Here is a 16,711-nt window from a genome sequence, read left to right as displayed (position 1 = left end):
AGTTGACATCCTGTGTCATTTTCTACACCACTGCAAAGCAGATCAACAATCCACCCTTAAGCCAAGCACACAGTCCTGTATGTCTAAATCTGTCTGCGGGTCACGTATGACAAATGATACAGGTTTCCGTGTATGCTGCCTCATGGACACCAACCAATTTGCCGTCGGATTGTAATCTCATAGCCCAAGTACGAGAGAAAACAAGTGCCAACACAAACAAAACCACTACAATGGGGAAAAAGCACACGCAGGATGGTACATGACACATTTACCACATTTTTAATCGTGAAAAGATTACAGGAACTAAAACTATTTATGTACAGGTGTACAATGACTAAATATGCAATTCTGCATGTAGAATCTTGCCTTATTCATTAAAGAAAGCCATAACAGTGTTAAGTAAGTGTAAGTGCCAAAATACGTTTTAAAATCTAAAACATTGTCCTTTTCCAAGCATGGCCAAAGACAATTTAAAGTAAACCTTTGACCAAGGACAAATCTAAAATGTATTTGTCTTATGAAAATAAATTCAACACATTCTGCAGAGTAGCTCAAAACTGCTTGTTTTGGGAGACAGTGACACAAATCAATCAAGCCTTCATGGCTGAAAATGGTATAACTGGGATAGATGCATTAAGCAGTAATGCAAAAAATAATGGAAAATTATCTTAATACTGCCAAGGGACTCCTCACTTCTGCACATGATGAATGCAATTCCACTAAGGTTAGTCAACGGGCGTGTTTCCGAAAGCACCAATAAACAAACATCGTTCTGCGTGCTCCAATTCAATAAGTACTAGACGCTTCACATGTATACAAGGATTCGATTTTGGTACCATATTTTCAAGATTGAATGGCCTTTGTTCAAATTCACAATTTGCATTAGATCTGTGCCAAGTGTAGCATGAGCAATGCGGTCTGCATTCTCAAGGTTGATCAAGGCTTTGCAGGGGCACACCCTGTGCCATGAACTTGATGCTATGCTGTCCCACCGAGTGCATGATCAGGACTTACTGGTGATGCCCTCAGTCATGATGTCTGTCATCTTGCAGCAAGAGGAGAGCATCCTCATACTCAGCTGGTCGACCACGAGTACCTGCAGCAATGCGACAATTACGTGAAAAATCTTGAGCCACAACACTGATTTGCAACAGGATTTTATAAGGTAATGAAGAGCAGCAAAATTAACTTCCAAAGGAGATTGCCTTTATACGTATGCATGCAAAACAAAACAGGTTAGTGTGAAAAGTGGGGGCCGTAAATATAATGAGAAGATTTAGATTTTACTTTACTGAACGCACCTTCCATTCTCCCTTCTTTTTCACCTTTTGGATAACTTCTTTCATGATCTCTGTTAAAGAATAGGTCATTGAATGTCACGATTGAACACTAGGAATGTGCATATTGCCATGTACCATAAAACGTTGTCATGTAACAAGCCACTTTGGCCCGATGCAGGCAACACTGTATATTGGTGACAGACACAAGACACGATATTATAAGTTTCCACCGACTAGCTAAGCAAATATCAATCCAGGAAAAGTCAATGTTTTTATCACCATGTCTTTAACACTCACATCATTTGGTGGTCTTTCGTCATTTAATGTTTGGCTTTAATATAAACGCGCGCACATATTATACAAAGCCACATTTATATTAAGTAAACATGAACAAAAAAAGTGTGCATACCAATTTAGCAACATGCCTGCGTGGTCAGTCAAGTGGTGAGATTGCACTTACTCCGTGTGAACAGTGGTGGTTGCTATGTTTAACTAAAAGACTGGACCCCTCCTTCGTATTGTGGAATTTGTATTACGAACTCTGGACCAACGGAATTGAACACCGCCCTGCACTCAAGTGAGAATCGTGACACTTTTGACATTTGACGTATCAACATTAAGTGCAGTCTCGCAATTCAACTGTCGCAACCTCAGATATTCCACACAAGCGGCAGCAGCTTAAGCAACAAGAACAGCAAAAAAAACATGCGAGGAATTGTTATTTAAGTAAGGGACAACACACACGGAGAACCCGGCCAATGAAAGTAAACTCCAGAACAATGCCATACGGACGCGTCACGAGTTGTGCACACAGCAACACTCACGAATGTGCCGACAACACCGCACTCCCTAGAGCATGAAATGTAACGTGCCAAGAGGCTTCTAAAACATATAATTGCGGTGCTGTTTAGATCGTACGTGTGCATTCAAGTGAAGGAATGTCAATCAACGGCACAACAGTGGTTAATCTGTAATGTTACTCAGCCCAGCCATAAAAACGAGGACGTTCCGCCACTAGCTATAAAAACAGTTGAGATACTGTACTGATACTAAAACATTGATTACACCGATTTAAATATATAAACGCAATGAAATACGCCCAACAAAAAAACAAACTGCTCATATCCTGTACAGCATTTACGCTTTTTGGCTGTGTCGCAAGCTGCCTTGCACAACTTCAAGTTTGTCATTTAGGTAAATGTGTGTAAAGGCATGAATGGCATGTGTATTGGGACTCTCTATTCCATCTACTTTGATTAAAGTCTCATCTCCCTTTTCACAGCCCTGAGCCAGTGGTGGGAATTCCACATTACCATGACAGATCCGAGTCACGTTGTGCCAACGAAGACAGTACAGTATTATTGTTCTAAATCAATTAATATTCATTTTACATGACGATGGCGCCCTCAGTAAAGTACTATGGGCTGGAAGGCCCCCAACTCAAAGATTAAACACACACTTCGACATTACCCTATTATTAGACTACACGCCCTAATGAGTGTGTTTCTAATTTGCTGTCAAAATACCGCTCAAGGATAACAGCCGAGAGTAAACGACACCACAAAACAGCGCCAACATAAGCAACACATTACATATAAAACATGTGGGGGGGGGGGAATTCCACTCCCCGCGGTCACGAAAGCCCTGGTCACACAGAGCGACCCCGAACAGGGACGCCGCGGGACCTCCTTGTCCCCCCCCGCCGCCGAGTGTGATCTCCATCATCGGTAGAGCTTCTAGGAAACACCTAAGGCTCCGCGGAGGCCTAGTGTCCTACGCACAGCAATATTGCAGCGGCGCAGAGTGCCGAGAACGGTGCAGTGAGCCTACACCTCTGAAAGTCCGCTCTTAACATAAAACAAATGCGACTTGTGGCGAGATAAGCAACGGTCAAGCAACGAGCAAAGTGGCGAGAGCGAGCGATAGAGAGGCGCTTACTTTCCCCAACCACCGCTTTGAGTCCATACGTGGGCGCCATCTTGTCTCGCCTCCTCGGGGAGGGGCTGCTGCGGGGGTGGGGGAAGCGCGTGCGTCCGTTTACATTTCCCAGCGAGGATGGGCGACGCCTCTCCTCCGCAGCGCGGGCGCCCATTGGTCCAAATCCAACGATCGCGCACGTCGATTGGTCAACTTACCTCGGGTTAGGGGGGGGGTTTAGGGAAGGGGCTCTCGCTCATTGGCAATCAATGGGAGGGGCGGGGGAGGGGCGGGGGGGGCGCTTATCCACGCTGGGGAATTTAGAGAGCTCGGCCTTCCTTCCCGTGACGTCACCCCCCATCACCAACACCCCCCCCCCCCGCAAGGAGACTCACGTCAGCTGATTGCTGCGGTTTTGAGAGCCACACTTGAGGAGTAAGGCATTAGGTGGTTAAAAAAACCCGCATAATTCCACATTAAAGGCAACACTATTGACGAACGTATCGGATTTTTTTCATTCTTGTGCACTATTACTTTTTAAGGCATAAGCGTGTGCAATAGTGGGAGGTACTGGGGGTTCCAACAAACTTTATTTTAAAGCCAGAAACAATGTAATAGTACAGTATAAGATTTCCACTTGATTTGAGGTTTGTAGCTGGCAGCAAAAAAATAAAATAGGCTCAGTAGTATAAACGCTCTCTGGGATGTATTAGAATGGGACATTTGTATTCGTGCAGAAAATAAAAGTCCCAATGAAATTGAAACAGAAGTTTGCCTTTGTTATTTTATTGTTTTGGCTGTCAAAAGTTGATGGAATTCCCCAATGCAGAACTCCTTAGCTCGTGTATGCGGTGGCATATTGATCCGATCAAAAACGTGGACATTGATAACATGTGAAAATAGCCAAAAGTGAACTAAGAAGCACAAAAGCACAGAGAGATTTATGTTTGGTATTCCAAACGTATGTATGATTATTGTTGCAAATACTTATAACAACGATATGCAATGATGTAAATATTCTATTCTGTTATTTTCCCAAGTAAAGTAGTATTTGAATGTATCTATACGCATTTAAGCACATCATGTGTTATGTATTTTTCATTGCAATATTGCAATACATTACATAGCAATTACACCACCCACATTACATCACAATAAATACGCTTTTACCGTGCCTCCCCCTTCAGGTAAAACAAATACGTCATCACATTAAATTTCAGCGGAGCAATAATGCAACCCACACTAAATCACTTTTTTTAAAAAAATCTTCCCTTAATAAGTAAAAAAACATAGCATTAATAGCCTCTCTCACGCGGATTTTGGAATAAAGTGCGTGAAATAGACTGCACTAAAATTTCATTTAAAAAAAAACACGTGCTTATCACAGACAGAGACACACACACCACCACACACACACTTAGCCACCCCGTAGCAGCTGACTCAACCTACAATGTATTATTCCCGGACCGGTGTGCAAAAGCTGTGGCTCGTTGTCGTGTGCCGAACAACCATCGTTCTTCACGTTGTTGTTGTTGTTGTCATCATCTGTGATCAACTGTTAACGTGATAACAGTGCGTCGCAACGATTCTCAAGGCACACGTTTTGTTGCTTTACCCCCAACTGGGCTGGTTGTGTTTATGAATGAAGAGCGGGCAACCCGACTTGGCGTTTGAACACCATGAGTGTGCACAATGAGCTCAACACAAGTCTCCGGATTCCTCTTGAAGATCAACGAGACGAAGGTGAATGTCGTCTTGAATGTGATATTTATCCCCCCCCCCCTCTCTCTCTTTGGAAATATTTAACCCGAGGTCTTCATATATATTTTTAATCTCTCTCTCACTCTCGCTTCTCGAAGTGACCGAATTGCGACACTCTTTAAATCTACAATTCCTACCGCAGGCTACAGTAGCAGTGGACTGTAATTGCAATCCATTGGCCTGTGACAACGCGATAGTAGTACTGTGATCCTACACAGTACTACAGCTTGGATAAATTGCCCTAAATACCACTCGCAGCTAGTAGTGAATGATTAATTCACGTGCAGCGCCTAATTTTGGTGTCAATCCACTGCTGGATGAGGGCCTTCTCTCTCCCCCCTCCCCAACCGCATGGTAGGTTAATTGGCCATACTTCTCCACTTTTGGGACAGTGCCGCTTTGTTGAAGTACGGTACAACAACGACGACGACAAAAAAAACAACCACAATTGATGTTGCTGTACTGCCCCACAGTTTACACCAAGGCAGAAGCCTCATAACACAAACACAACACACGGTTTTTGCGCATGGCGGTCGATCATCCGAACACTATTGAGGCTAAATTTTGATTTAAAGCTTTCGTGACTGCAGTAATTCATATTCTTAGCTATTTCGGTAAAGTCACGTTGAAAAGAAACAATAAAAGATATATAAAACAATACAAATTATCACACCTGATGATGACCGTTTGTGTTATGGTCGAAACGTCGTGAGAATTTTTATTGTTTTATATGTATTTTATTGTTTCCCTTCAACGTGACTTTACCGAAAGAGCTAAGAATATGAACACTATTCAGGCTTTTACCCCCCCCACCCCCCACACAGCTTAGCTTCGGCGATGTTGGGTTTTCATTAAGGTGATCGTTATCATCATCTCTTTACAAATTTTTTTTTTAGTTTTCACGATTCCAGTTGGCCGCGAATCGTATTTAAAGAGTGGGGTGAGAAGACGCAGAATGGCTACTCTGCACTTTCATGTAAAAACGAGGGCTTTTTCTCTTCCCCCCCTGTTTACTGCTTGAAAGTGTAAACTCTGCGTACATCATTTTGACTGGGTGCATAAACATCTTAAGTGGGGATGTTATTTTCTCCCCCCCCCCCCCCCGAATGTTTTAGAATGACAAAATACTGGCCAATTCTCCAAAAGGCAGCAAACTAGGGTGTCTGATCTTGATGGCCAGTGTTCTAGAATGACAAAATACTGGCGAATTCACAAAAGGCAGCGAACTAGGGTGTCTGATCTTGATGGCCAGTCTTCTAGAATGACAAAATACTGGCAAATTTCCACAAGGCAGCAAACTATGGTGTCTGATCTTGATGGCCAGTCTTCTAGAATGACAAAATACTGGCGAATTCCCAAAATGCAGCAAACTAGGGTGTCTGATCTTGATGGCCAGTGTTCTAGAATGACAAAATACTGGCGAATTCACAAAAGGCAGCGAACTAGGGTGTCTGATCTTGATGGCCAGTGTTCTAGAATGACAAAATACTGGCGAATTCCCACAAGGCAGCAAACTATGGTGTCTGATCTTGATGGCCAGTCTTCTAGAATGACAAAATACTGGCGAATTCACAAAAGGCAGCAAACTAGGGTGTCTGATCTTGATGGCCAGTGTTCTAGAATGACAAAATACTGGCGAATTCCCACAAGGCAGCAAACTATGGTGTCTGATCTTGATGGCCAGTGTTCTAGAATGACAAAATACTGGCAAATTCACAAAAGGCAGCGAACTAGGGTGTCTGATCTTGATGGTCAGTCTTCTAGAATGACAAAATACTGGCGAATTCACAAAAGGCAGCAAACTATGGTGTCTGATCTTGATGGCCAGTGTTCTAGAATGACAAAATACTGGCGAATTCACAAAAGGCAGCGAACTAGGGTGTCTGATCTTGATGGCCAGTGTTCTAGAATGACAAAATACTGGCGAATTCCCACAAGGCAGCAAACTATGGTGTCTGATCTTGATGGCCAGTGTTCTAGAATGACAAAATACTGGCGAATTCTCCAAAAGGCAGCAAACTATGGTGTCTGATCTTGATGGCCAGTCTTCTAGAATGACAAAATACTGGTGAATTCACAAAAGGCAGCGAACTAGGGTGTCTGATCTTGATGGCCAGTGTTCTAGAATGACAAAATACTGGCGAATTCACAAAAGGCAGCAAACCAGGGTGTCTGATCTTGATGGCCAGTGTTCTAGAATGACAAAATATTGGCAAATTTCCCAAAAGGCAGCGAACTAGGGTGTCTGATCTTGATGGCCAGTGTTCTAGAATGGCAAAATACTGGCGAATTCCCCAAAAGGCAGAAAACTAGGGTGTCTGATCTTGATGGCCAGTCTTCTAGAATGACAAAATACTGGCTAATTCTTCAAAAGGCAGCAAACTGGGGTGTCTGATCTTGATGGTCAGTGTTCTAGAATGACAAAATACTGGCGAATTCCCAAAAGGCAGCAAACTAGGGTGTCTGATCTTGATGGCCAGTCTTCTAGAATGACAAAATACTGGCGAATTCACAAAAGGCAGCGAACTAGGGTGTCTGATCTTGATGGCCAGTCTTCTAGAATGACAAAATACTGGCAAATTCCCCAAAAGGCAGCAAACTATGGTGTCTGATCTTGATGGCCAGTCTTCTAGAATGACAAAATACTGGCGAATCCTCCAAAAGGCAGCAAACTAGGGTGTCTGATCTTGATGGCCAGTGTTCTAGAATGACAAAATACTGGCGAATTTCCCAAAAGGCAGAAAACTAGGGTGTCTGATCTTGATGGCCAGTGTTCTAGAATGACAAAATACTGGCGAATTTCCCAAAAGGCAGAAAACTAGGGTGTCTGATATTGATGGCCATTGTTCTAGAATGACAAAATACTGGTGAATTCCCACAAGGCAGCAAACTGGGGTGTCTGATATTGATGGCCATTGTTCTAGAATGACAAAATACTGGCAAATTCCCACAAGGCAGCAAACTATGGTGTCTGATCTTGATGGCCAGTCTTCTAGAATGACAAAATACTGGCGAATTCTCCAAAAGGCAGCAAACTAGGGTGTCTGATCTTGATGGCCAGTCTTCTAGAATGACAAAATACTGGCGAATTCTTCAAAAGCCAGCAAACTAGGGTGTCTGATCTTGATGGCCAGTGTTCTAGAATGACAAAATACTGGCAAATTCCCAAAAGGCAGCAAACTAGGGTGTCTGATCTTGATGGCCAGTGTTCTAGAATGACAAAATACTGGCGAATTCCCACAAGGCAGCAAACTATGGTGTCTGATCTTGATGGCCAGTCTTCTAGAATGACAAAATACTGGCGAATCCTCCAAAAGGCAGCAAACTAGGGTGTCTGATCTTGATGGCCAGTGTTCTAGAATGACAAAATACTGGCGAATTTCCCAAAAGGCAGAAAACTAGGGTGTCTGATCTTGATGGCCAGTGTTCTAGAATGACAAAATACTGGCGAATTTCCCAAAAGGCAGAAAACTAGGGTGTCTGATATTGATGGCCATTGTTCTAGAATGACAAAATACTGGTGAATTCCCACAAGGCAGCAAACTAGGGTGTCTGATATTGATGGCCATTGTTCTAGAATGACAAAATACTGGCGAATTCCCACAAGGCAGCAAACTATGGTGTCTGATCTTGATGGCCAGTGTTCTAGAATGACAAAATACTGGCGAATTCTCCAAAAGGCAGCAAACTAGGGTGTCTGATCTTGATGGCCAGTCTTCTAGAATGACAAAATACTGGCGAATTCTTCAAAAGCCAGCAAACTAGGGTGTCTGATCTTGATGGCCAGTGTTCTAGAATGACAAAATACTGGCAAATTCCCAAAAGGCAGCAAACTAGGGTGTCTGATCTTGATGGCCAGTGTTCTAGAATGACAAAATACTGGCGAATTCCCACAAGGCAGCAAACTAGGGTGTCTGATCTTGATGGCCATTGTTCTAGAATGAGAAAATACTGGCGAATTCACAAAAGGCAGCAAACTAGGGTGTCTGATCTTGATGGTCTGAGGAGGGCCAGGTTTACGAGAGAGCGGTGGGTGCTACGCAGAGAGAAGAGAGACATATCCATAAGAGACATACAAGGAAGATGAGAGTTGTTGGGAGCGACCAGTATTAGACAGAGAGATATTCCAGAGACGGGAGAGAGATGTATCCAGTGGGGCGATGTATTCACAAGGGAAATATGAGATAAATGGGAGAAAGATGTAATGAATAGACTCAAATAGATGCACTTGGATACCACATCACTTAAGCTGGACTGAAGTTAGGGATACACCATTTTTGACATTGATGCTGGTCCCTCCAATGAGATGACATCGATGATTTCCTGTCAATGTTTTTCTTTCGACGTTGTTTATCACGCCAATAAGAAAACCAAAATAGATTACATTTTAAGCTCTTTTATGAAAAAATAACTGGTCCCTCACCAAAGGTCCCTGCCAGGCATATGTGTAGTGTGGATAGGTTTAATTTTAATATACTGGAAAGTCGACTAAGTTTGCTGTTGGTTGTAGTACAGACCATATTACCCGTATTTTTCTTAGTTTTACAAAACTGTCTGTCACTCTCAGCTCAAAACATTTGAGGAATGGAGAGCCCCTTAAGATATTAGCAAGGTGAAAAAAAGTGTCATGATTGATATTGCATAGGTTAAAGGTCATTGATCATATATAGCTCATCGTAAAAGTGATCGTTCACAGCTGATTGGTTAAATTATAGTCTGTTTAATGTCCGTCGTGGAACTTTGATCTTTGAGCGTGACAGCTTATCCTGTGCATAAATATCACATCATCACTGTACGTATATATGGTCAGTCTTAAATCATCTGCATTGTCTTGAGCTGCACTGACCTCTTGCCACGGTGTCTTTTTTTGCGACACGCAGTGCCGCAGAGGCCAGCGACTGCGATGGATGCCGGCCATGGGCAGGGAGCCGGGCCAGCATGGCCTCAAGACAAGCCTCTCTTCACTCCCCCTCTCTACAAGCAGCGCTACGAGGCCATCGTGCAGCTCGTCAAGAAATACAGGCCGCGAAGAGTGAGCGGAAACAATTTTAATGACCTCCATCCACAGCTTATTTCCAGTTTTTTCTCCCCCCAGCGTGTGTGCAACACAAGCCAGGCATCTCACACAGAGAGTGCTGGTTTAACTTTGATCCCCCAGTGTGATATATGCCTCTTGCGTGACTGAGAGGGGTTTTTTTATTACTTTTTCAAGCTATTATACCCAGTATAGTTTGGTATGTAAGCTTTTCGGTGCATCCCATATAATTTTTAAACGCCCAGAAACAATGGCTAAGAGATGGCAGCACACTAAGTGGGTTTACGAACTGTTCTGTATGTATATTTCAGTGTTATCCCCTTGTATTCGTGGTGTTTTCTTGAGGCAATCAAGTTTTCTCCCACGTGCTTAACACTTCAAATGGGATTAGCCAAACATCCCAACACAATAATCTCCCGAAAATGGCCTTAAGAATGGATAACAAAAACATTGACATGGATGATCTATAATACCCCCAGCATCAATGTGTTTTAGTTCGTGGCTATCTATCAACATTGACGTAATATATTTTGAACTCTGCCGATATTATCTCTGAAGTTAAACCAGAGTATGTAAGGCCATTCTTTATTTATTTTCTTATTTCAAGAAATAGGGTTTGGTTTTCTGAGTGTGTCAGGTAAAACCTTACAGCTCTGAACAGGGTAATGAACGTGTATATAATTAACACATTTACACAAAAATGACACGCAATGTATATATAACTAACACCTGAGACAATATTTAAATTTTAGGCCATAACTGGAATGGTGTATCTTGTTTTCACTCTGTAGATGGCTGATTTTGGCTGCTCTGAATGCAGACTGCTTCAGATAATCAAATGGGAGCCCTACGTGGAAGAGTTGGCTGGCGTGGACATTGACAGAGGCGTATTGATTCATAACTCGTGAGATTTTATGGTTCCTTTTGTATCAACTCGCATTGCTGTCTCACTGTACGGCGGTGAGACACAAGTGTTCGAGCTGCACGCGACCTTTACACAACCGCCGGTCAGCTGATGTTGTACTTGTTAAAATGTAACTTGCCTTTATCTTTCACGCAGGCACACGCTGCAACCTCTTCCGTGCGACTACCTCATACCCAGGGACAACCGCCTCACCGTCAGGCTCTACCACGGCTCCGTGGCAGACAGGGATCCCAGTTTGCGTGGCTACGACTTTGTCAGCTGCGTCGAACTGTAATTATTTCCTCTTTCAGTGAGCCCTAGAAGGGAGATGAGCTAAATGCAACGGCAGTTTAATGGATCTGCCAAATATGAATTTATATGTGTCAATCATATAATACCGACTGGCTCTTCATGATATGACCGTTCACACTTTCTCTATGGTCTCTTTAACAACAAAAAATTGCAAATGTCATCATGGAAATGCTAAGGCTAATTCCCTTACATTTATATTTTTCACAAACTATGAAACATTTGTTGTGCTAATTATTGTAAGCTTTGGTGTACTGTAAAAAAGGCATTTTTATTCAGCATTTGGTTTTGGTTCTGGTTCTGGCTTGAAACCCCATCTTAGAATATGTTTAATCATCTTCAACACCATAAGTCGTTAACGCATAACATTGGAATTGCCGTATATAAATAGCCATTTTAATTAAAACCTGCAGTACATTGACATCCAAATAGGACCGTCAAACTTGACAGATATTTCTATTATAAATCTTGTAACTTTTATAAGAAATACATCAAATGTTGCAATCACTTGTATATTTTGAGCAGGTGTTGATGAATTCACTTGGATGACTAAGCTTAATATTTGAGAAACACCATCTTATCAAATCCGAGAACTATTACATTAACGAGCACTTGCTTTATTTAATGCAGTTGATTTTCCACTGGCAGGATAGAGCACCTGGACCCAGAAGTGCTGGCTGCACTGCCCGGGGTGCTGTTGGGCCACGTGTCCCCTCAGGTGGCCGTCATCACCACACCCAACGTGGAGTTCAATGTGCTGCTGCCTGGCCTAAAAGGGCTCCGGCACTGGGACCATCGCTTTGAGTGGACGAGGGGACAGTTCCAGGCATGGTATGGCTCTGGATCCACATTTATTAAAATATAAACTATTTTTTATTTTACCAGGTAAGGCCCAACGAGCTATATAGCTCTTTTTCAGAAGCGACCTGGCCACAAATGATAGCTCAACTAAGTGGTTTACCATGTGGAAATGTATAGTAGCCAAATATGCTCAACGCATGTTTCTAAATTGGGAGGGGAAAAACCGGAGAACCTGGAGAAAAATCCACAACCACAGGGACAACATGCAAACTCCAAATATACAGGCGTCAGGGCCGGGATCGAACCCATGCCTCCTGTATACCAGGCGAGACAGTTACCATCTCACCACCGTGGCACCAGAGGGAGGAAAAAAACTAAATCGCTGTCGGTGATCAGTGGTGTGCCGTCCTTGTGTGAATTATTTTTTAGGAATGCAGCAGAAGCTGGATATAATGTTGCACTTTTTTCGCACCATGTGTAGCCCAGCGTGCTAATTTTAGGTCAAAAGAAACGAGTTTTCAATCTAGATTTAAAAGTGCATAGCTCGAGTGGCTTCCTAATATCGTAAGAAAGAGAATTCCAGACAGCTGCATAAGCACATCTGAAAGCACGATGCAGTCACTGTTTTTGTTCGATGGCTGGCCACCTAGTTGTGCTTATATCCAATGTCGTGTGTTTGTATCAGAAGTTGCTCTTTGCATTCGCCTCCCCCCCGTGGAAGGATGTGTTTCTTATACGGTGGTGGGCGAATGGTGGTGCACGCCTGTAATCCAGCACTGTGGAGGTCACGGTTGGTGGATCGCACTCATGTTGTGAAACTCCTTTCCCGTGGTTGTCAAGGTGTCATACTCTGGGTCGCCAGGAGATGGTGGTACAGCAAGTGTGGATTAATCTCCATCTATTTCCATCTATTTCCATCTAGACGGGGATAGAGTGTTTGCCCCCTTGCGTGCGTGGGTTTTCTCTGGGTGGTTCAGTTTCCTCCGAAATTAAAAAAGCACTCATTAATTTGCAGGAAACATCTTAAAATAAAATCCCAATGTAGCAGGACCCCCACCTGAAAAAGAATCTGACAATTCGTTGTGGCTTTCCTTGATGAATGAGAAAAATATATTATTACATGAGAACCGTACTTCAATTGCATGTGCTTATATTTAGCTTCCACTCTGCAATGAAAATGTCATGGGATTAAAAATCGAATATTATTTCATTTCAGATTATACGATCGCTGATGATCGTATTTATCTATAATATTATTGGCCGTTTTTTTGGTAGGTCGATAATAATCAACTTCGAGGGGCCAGTTTTGATGTCTTCTGCTTCTACTGATCTTGCACATGTTTGGCACGCCTGTAATCCAGCTCTTTTATGAACGACTGGGTGTTTAAGGTTATCGATTTGTCGTATTATCTGGCTGTATAGCAAATGAAAAAATATAATCACTTTATTATGCAAGTAAAAAAAATTGTTTTAATATTTGTTTTATTTATGGGGCCCCTTTATAACATATGCTACAAGCCCCACACTAGCTTAATCAGGCACTGGCTACACACCGCCAACCCTCAGAGGAGTGCAGTAGTTGATGGCAAGAAGTGTTTTAAGGTCCCGAGCATAGAGATTCGAGCGTAAAACCCGGTGTCCCAATGGGCATATAATTTGTCAGCATGTTTTAGGTTGACGCTTTGAATTTTGCTATGACTAATAACATTGGACAGAGCAAAATAATTACACGTGGCAGTGATTTAGAACTAACATTTAAAAAAAAACAACTATATATTTTTAATGGATACAATAAAACAAGCTATTCATGTTCTTAGATTAAAATAAATTAAACAAAAATAATCAATCTTGAGTTGAAGCTTTCGTGACTGCTGGAATCCATACTCTTTGTTTTTTTTTTCGGTAAAGTCACGTAGGTAGAAAATAAAATCTAAAACATCACAATAGTGTGCAATTATTTTAACCAGGGGCTGTGTTGGCAGGTGCACGGATGTGGCGCGGACGTACGGGTACAGCGTCTATTTCAGTGGCGTCGGTCTGGGGCCTCCGGGCCACCACCACCTGGGCTTCTGCTCTCAGATGGCCATCTTTGAGAAGGCCAACCCGTGGTTGGGAAGCCTTCATCGCACCGTTAAAGACACCGGAGGTCGCTACGAGCTGGTACGTGCTCTGCAGTGTTAGGCCTCGTAAAACTCGACCATAATGGTAGCAGTGGCTGTTAAATTGTCATTGATGCATGTGTACTGTGTGAGCCATAACACCTCAAGAGCTATATTCCGTAATGCAACTTTAATCATTATGAATTATAGCCCTTTGTTAAACCAATGTTGAATGAGGTCTTCTCCATGCCATGTTGTTAATGGGAGTTCTTTGACCATACTGCACTCATCAATGCGAGTTGAAGTGGGTACCCAGGATCGGTTCCTGTGTATGTTGAACTTCTTTCGCACCATATGAAGCCAACTGTTTTAATCAGATATTACTGACCATTGTCTACAACTCTTATCCTCTCTCTCACGTACTATGAAGAAGGGCCATCAGCTGTAAAGTCACCTAATTTTATTTTTTATTTTAAGGCAGCGTTATAGATGAATGTGTTGGTGTTTTCCGCATTGTTAGCCATGGCTGGCAATTGAACTCGGGAACAGTGTTCATGGTGCAATACGCTAATGCGCCATCATTTCATCACGCATACGTGCCTTCAGCCTTAAAAGGTGGCAGTCGTTAAATTGGCCTTGGCTGTTAACGTTCTGTCAGCCGCAGAATTGCAAATCACCTTCCATCATGAACATTTTAACCATGACGCTTCAATAATTTTTCATCAGTGTTGTGTGCAATGAACATTGATGAATTGTAACAACGGTATATATTCGGGTGATAGTTATATTGGTTAGCGGGAAATATCTATTGAGTACACGCACACATGTATGCATACACCTCGTAAAAATATATACAATTGACGTCCCCTTTATTTTTTTACTATGCGCCGCATATATCCCGCCTTTACTACGGACACCCCCTGTCTCGTAACGCTTTTCTATTTTTCAGGTGTTCGAGTTTGTGTTCCCGACCTTGCAGGACAAGCATTGCAGAGACACGATGCTGCTGTTTGAGGTGAAGTTCCTCGTAGACGGAGCTGTGCGGCGATACCAGGAAGAGCGCAACGATTTCTGCGGAGGCAACGCCACTCCCGCCGGCGAAAGTCCCACGTTCCCGTCACCGCCAACGAGCTGTGCCGTGTCCCCTAACTCCGACTCGGAGGCCTTTCCCCGGTGCTCCAGCTCAGGAAACGAAACTCAACCCGACGGCGCCGTGTCGCGCCACGCTCGAGGCTGGCCTCCAGTGAGGCAGACGGCCATCAAAGCTTCGTTTAACGGTACACAGATCCTGATAGACTTGGCCATGATTTACATCTCGGATAAGGTGCAGAAGCTGTGCAGCTCTGTGGAGCAACTGCGGGAGGTTATCAAGTCCAGCAGCACCTTCCAGCTCAGCCATGACGAGACGGCCATCGTGTGCCATTTGCCAGAGAACCAAGAGCTGGACTGGGAGAGACGTTATTCATAAGTCGAGATGGCAAGCTGCAGTCCGCTATGTTTCTCCAGCAGTCTTTGTCCAGCAGTTCAACTGAAACAGCAATGAGAAGTGAACATTACCTCATTTACACGTTGAGATCGGTATAAATGGAGACACCATCACTGGAGAGGAGTTGACAACCCGTTTTGAAAGTACTGGACTTTGGTCATGTTTTGAGTTCATCTCGGAGTGGATGTGGCACTTGGGTTAATGATAATGGGCCAGTATACAGATTCAGATACATCTTAGAGCTATGCATTAACAGTCACTCCAATGAGGTACTGTGCTAAAAAATATATTTGTAAACCTGTTAGGTCACCTGTTGTGCAGATATTTAGCACGTGATAAAGATGTTGACAATTAAATGTCTTAATGATTTTTAAGATGCTTAACGAAATTAACTTTTATTTTAATGGCAAAAATATTACATTGTTGGTAGATTTTCTGGCAATATTTTTTTTGTTTGACATTGGAAGGCGAGTTCTGCAACTCAAGTCATGTTAACTTTCCATTTTATCATCCATGGTCCTATTTAAGAGCTAATCCAGACGTTATGACAGCATCAGATCTCTTTAAAACATATTAGGCTTCGTTTTGCAGACGGGAGAATAATACCTTGCCTTCAGAAGTTAGTCACTGTAGTAAGTGCATTTTGTCCGAGTTGGTTGAAGATTTCGACCTTCAAAAAAATAATGAAAAGTTGTTACGGACTTCTACACTTCTATTTTCTCAAAATCATTAAAGCAAAAGCAGCATTTCTAACAATGTCTTTTTTATGTTATAAACTACACTACACACGGATTTACTAAAATAGTGCCCCCCCCCTTCGATTGTATAAGATTGACAGCTCAGGTGTGGGATTTGACTTCTTGGCCACGGCAGTATGCAGAGACGTCCCGAGGGTACGGCACATCGGGGGCAGCCGCCCTGGGCCCCACACTTGGGGGGGGGGGGGGCACGTTTCGACATTACGGTGTCAGATATAATACTTCCGGTTTGGTTGTATGAATGGCACTGGCAGTAGGCAATCGGCCTGGTAATTCTTGAAAAGGTTAATCTAATCTTCACATAACTCATGCCAGACTTACCCAGACCCATGGCCGACATGGCCTGGGAAGGCCTTCATCC

General features: G+C 43.0%; 2 protein-coding genes across 3 annotated transcripts in view; one reads left to right on the top strand and one right to left on the bottom strand.

The window, feature by feature from the left end:
- Positions 1 to 16,711, bottom strand: part of LOC116944922 (syntaxin-binding protein 1) — a 105,477-nt gene that overhangs the window by 17,747 nt on the left and 71,019 nt on the right. Inside the window, exons 1-3 of one of the 2 annotated variants that reach the window (XM_032958842.2) lie at positions 3,219 to 3,353; positions 1,302 to 1,351; positions 1,015 to 1,096 (exon numbers count right to left, since the gene is read on the bottom strand). In XM_032958842.2, coding sequence (XP_032814733.1) covers positions 1,015 to 1,096; positions 1,302 to 1,351; positions 3,219 to 3,258 — 172 coding nt within the window. In that variant the 5' untranslated portion in view covers positions 3,259 to 3,353. Of the gene's footprint in view, positions 1 to 1,014; positions 1,097 to 1,301; positions 1,352 to 3,218; positions 3,354 to 16,711 lie in introns of those variants that run through there. The other variant, XM_076068767.1, reaches the window with a different exon arrangement.
- On the top strand, positions 4,589 to 16,348 carry HENMT1 (HEN methyltransferase 1). Its single transcript, XM_032958843.2, has 7 exons — positions 4,589 to 4,940; positions 9,839 to 9,990; positions 10,785 to 10,897; positions 11,054 to 11,188; positions 11,855 to 12,037; positions 13,990 to 14,167; positions 15,056 to 16,348. The coding sequence occupies exons 1-7, from the start codon at positions 4,877 to 4,879 to the stop codon at positions 15,572 to 15,574; spliced, it is 1,344 nt and encodes a 447-aa protein (XP_032814734.2). The 5' UTR covers positions 4,589 to 4,876; the 3' UTR covers positions 15,575 to 16,348.

This window comes from Petromyzon marinus, chromosome 22 (genome assembly GCF_048934315.1).
Source record: "Petromyzon marinus isolate PM22_M1 ecotype Great Lakes invasive population chromosome 22, UKy_Petmar_22M1.pri1.0, whole genome shotgun sequence".
Lineage (NCBI taxonomy): Eukaryota > Metazoa > Chordata > Hyperoartia > Petromyzontiformes > Petromyzontidae > Petromyzon > Petromyzon marinus.
The sequence above is the reverse complement of the archived record's forward strand: the minus strand, read 5'-3'. Positions and strand labels throughout refer to the sequence as shown.

What these genes read in the sequence shown, in the direction of transcription:
- HENMT1 (XM_032958843.2), top strand. Translation starts at nt 4,877, where the DNA reads ATGAGTGTGCACAATGAGCTCAACACAAGTCTCCGGATTCCTCTTGAA. An exon ending in AGAAATACAGGCCGCGAAGA is followed by an intron (nt 9,991 to 10,784) that starts GTGAGCGGAAAC and finishes TTCACTCTGTAG; the next exon opens with ATGGCTGATTTTGGCTGCTC. An exon ending in TTTGTCAGCTGCGTCGAACT is followed by an intron (nt 11,189 to 11,854) that starts GTAATTATTTCC and finishes TTCCACTGGCAG; the next exon opens with GATAGAGCACCTGGACCCAG.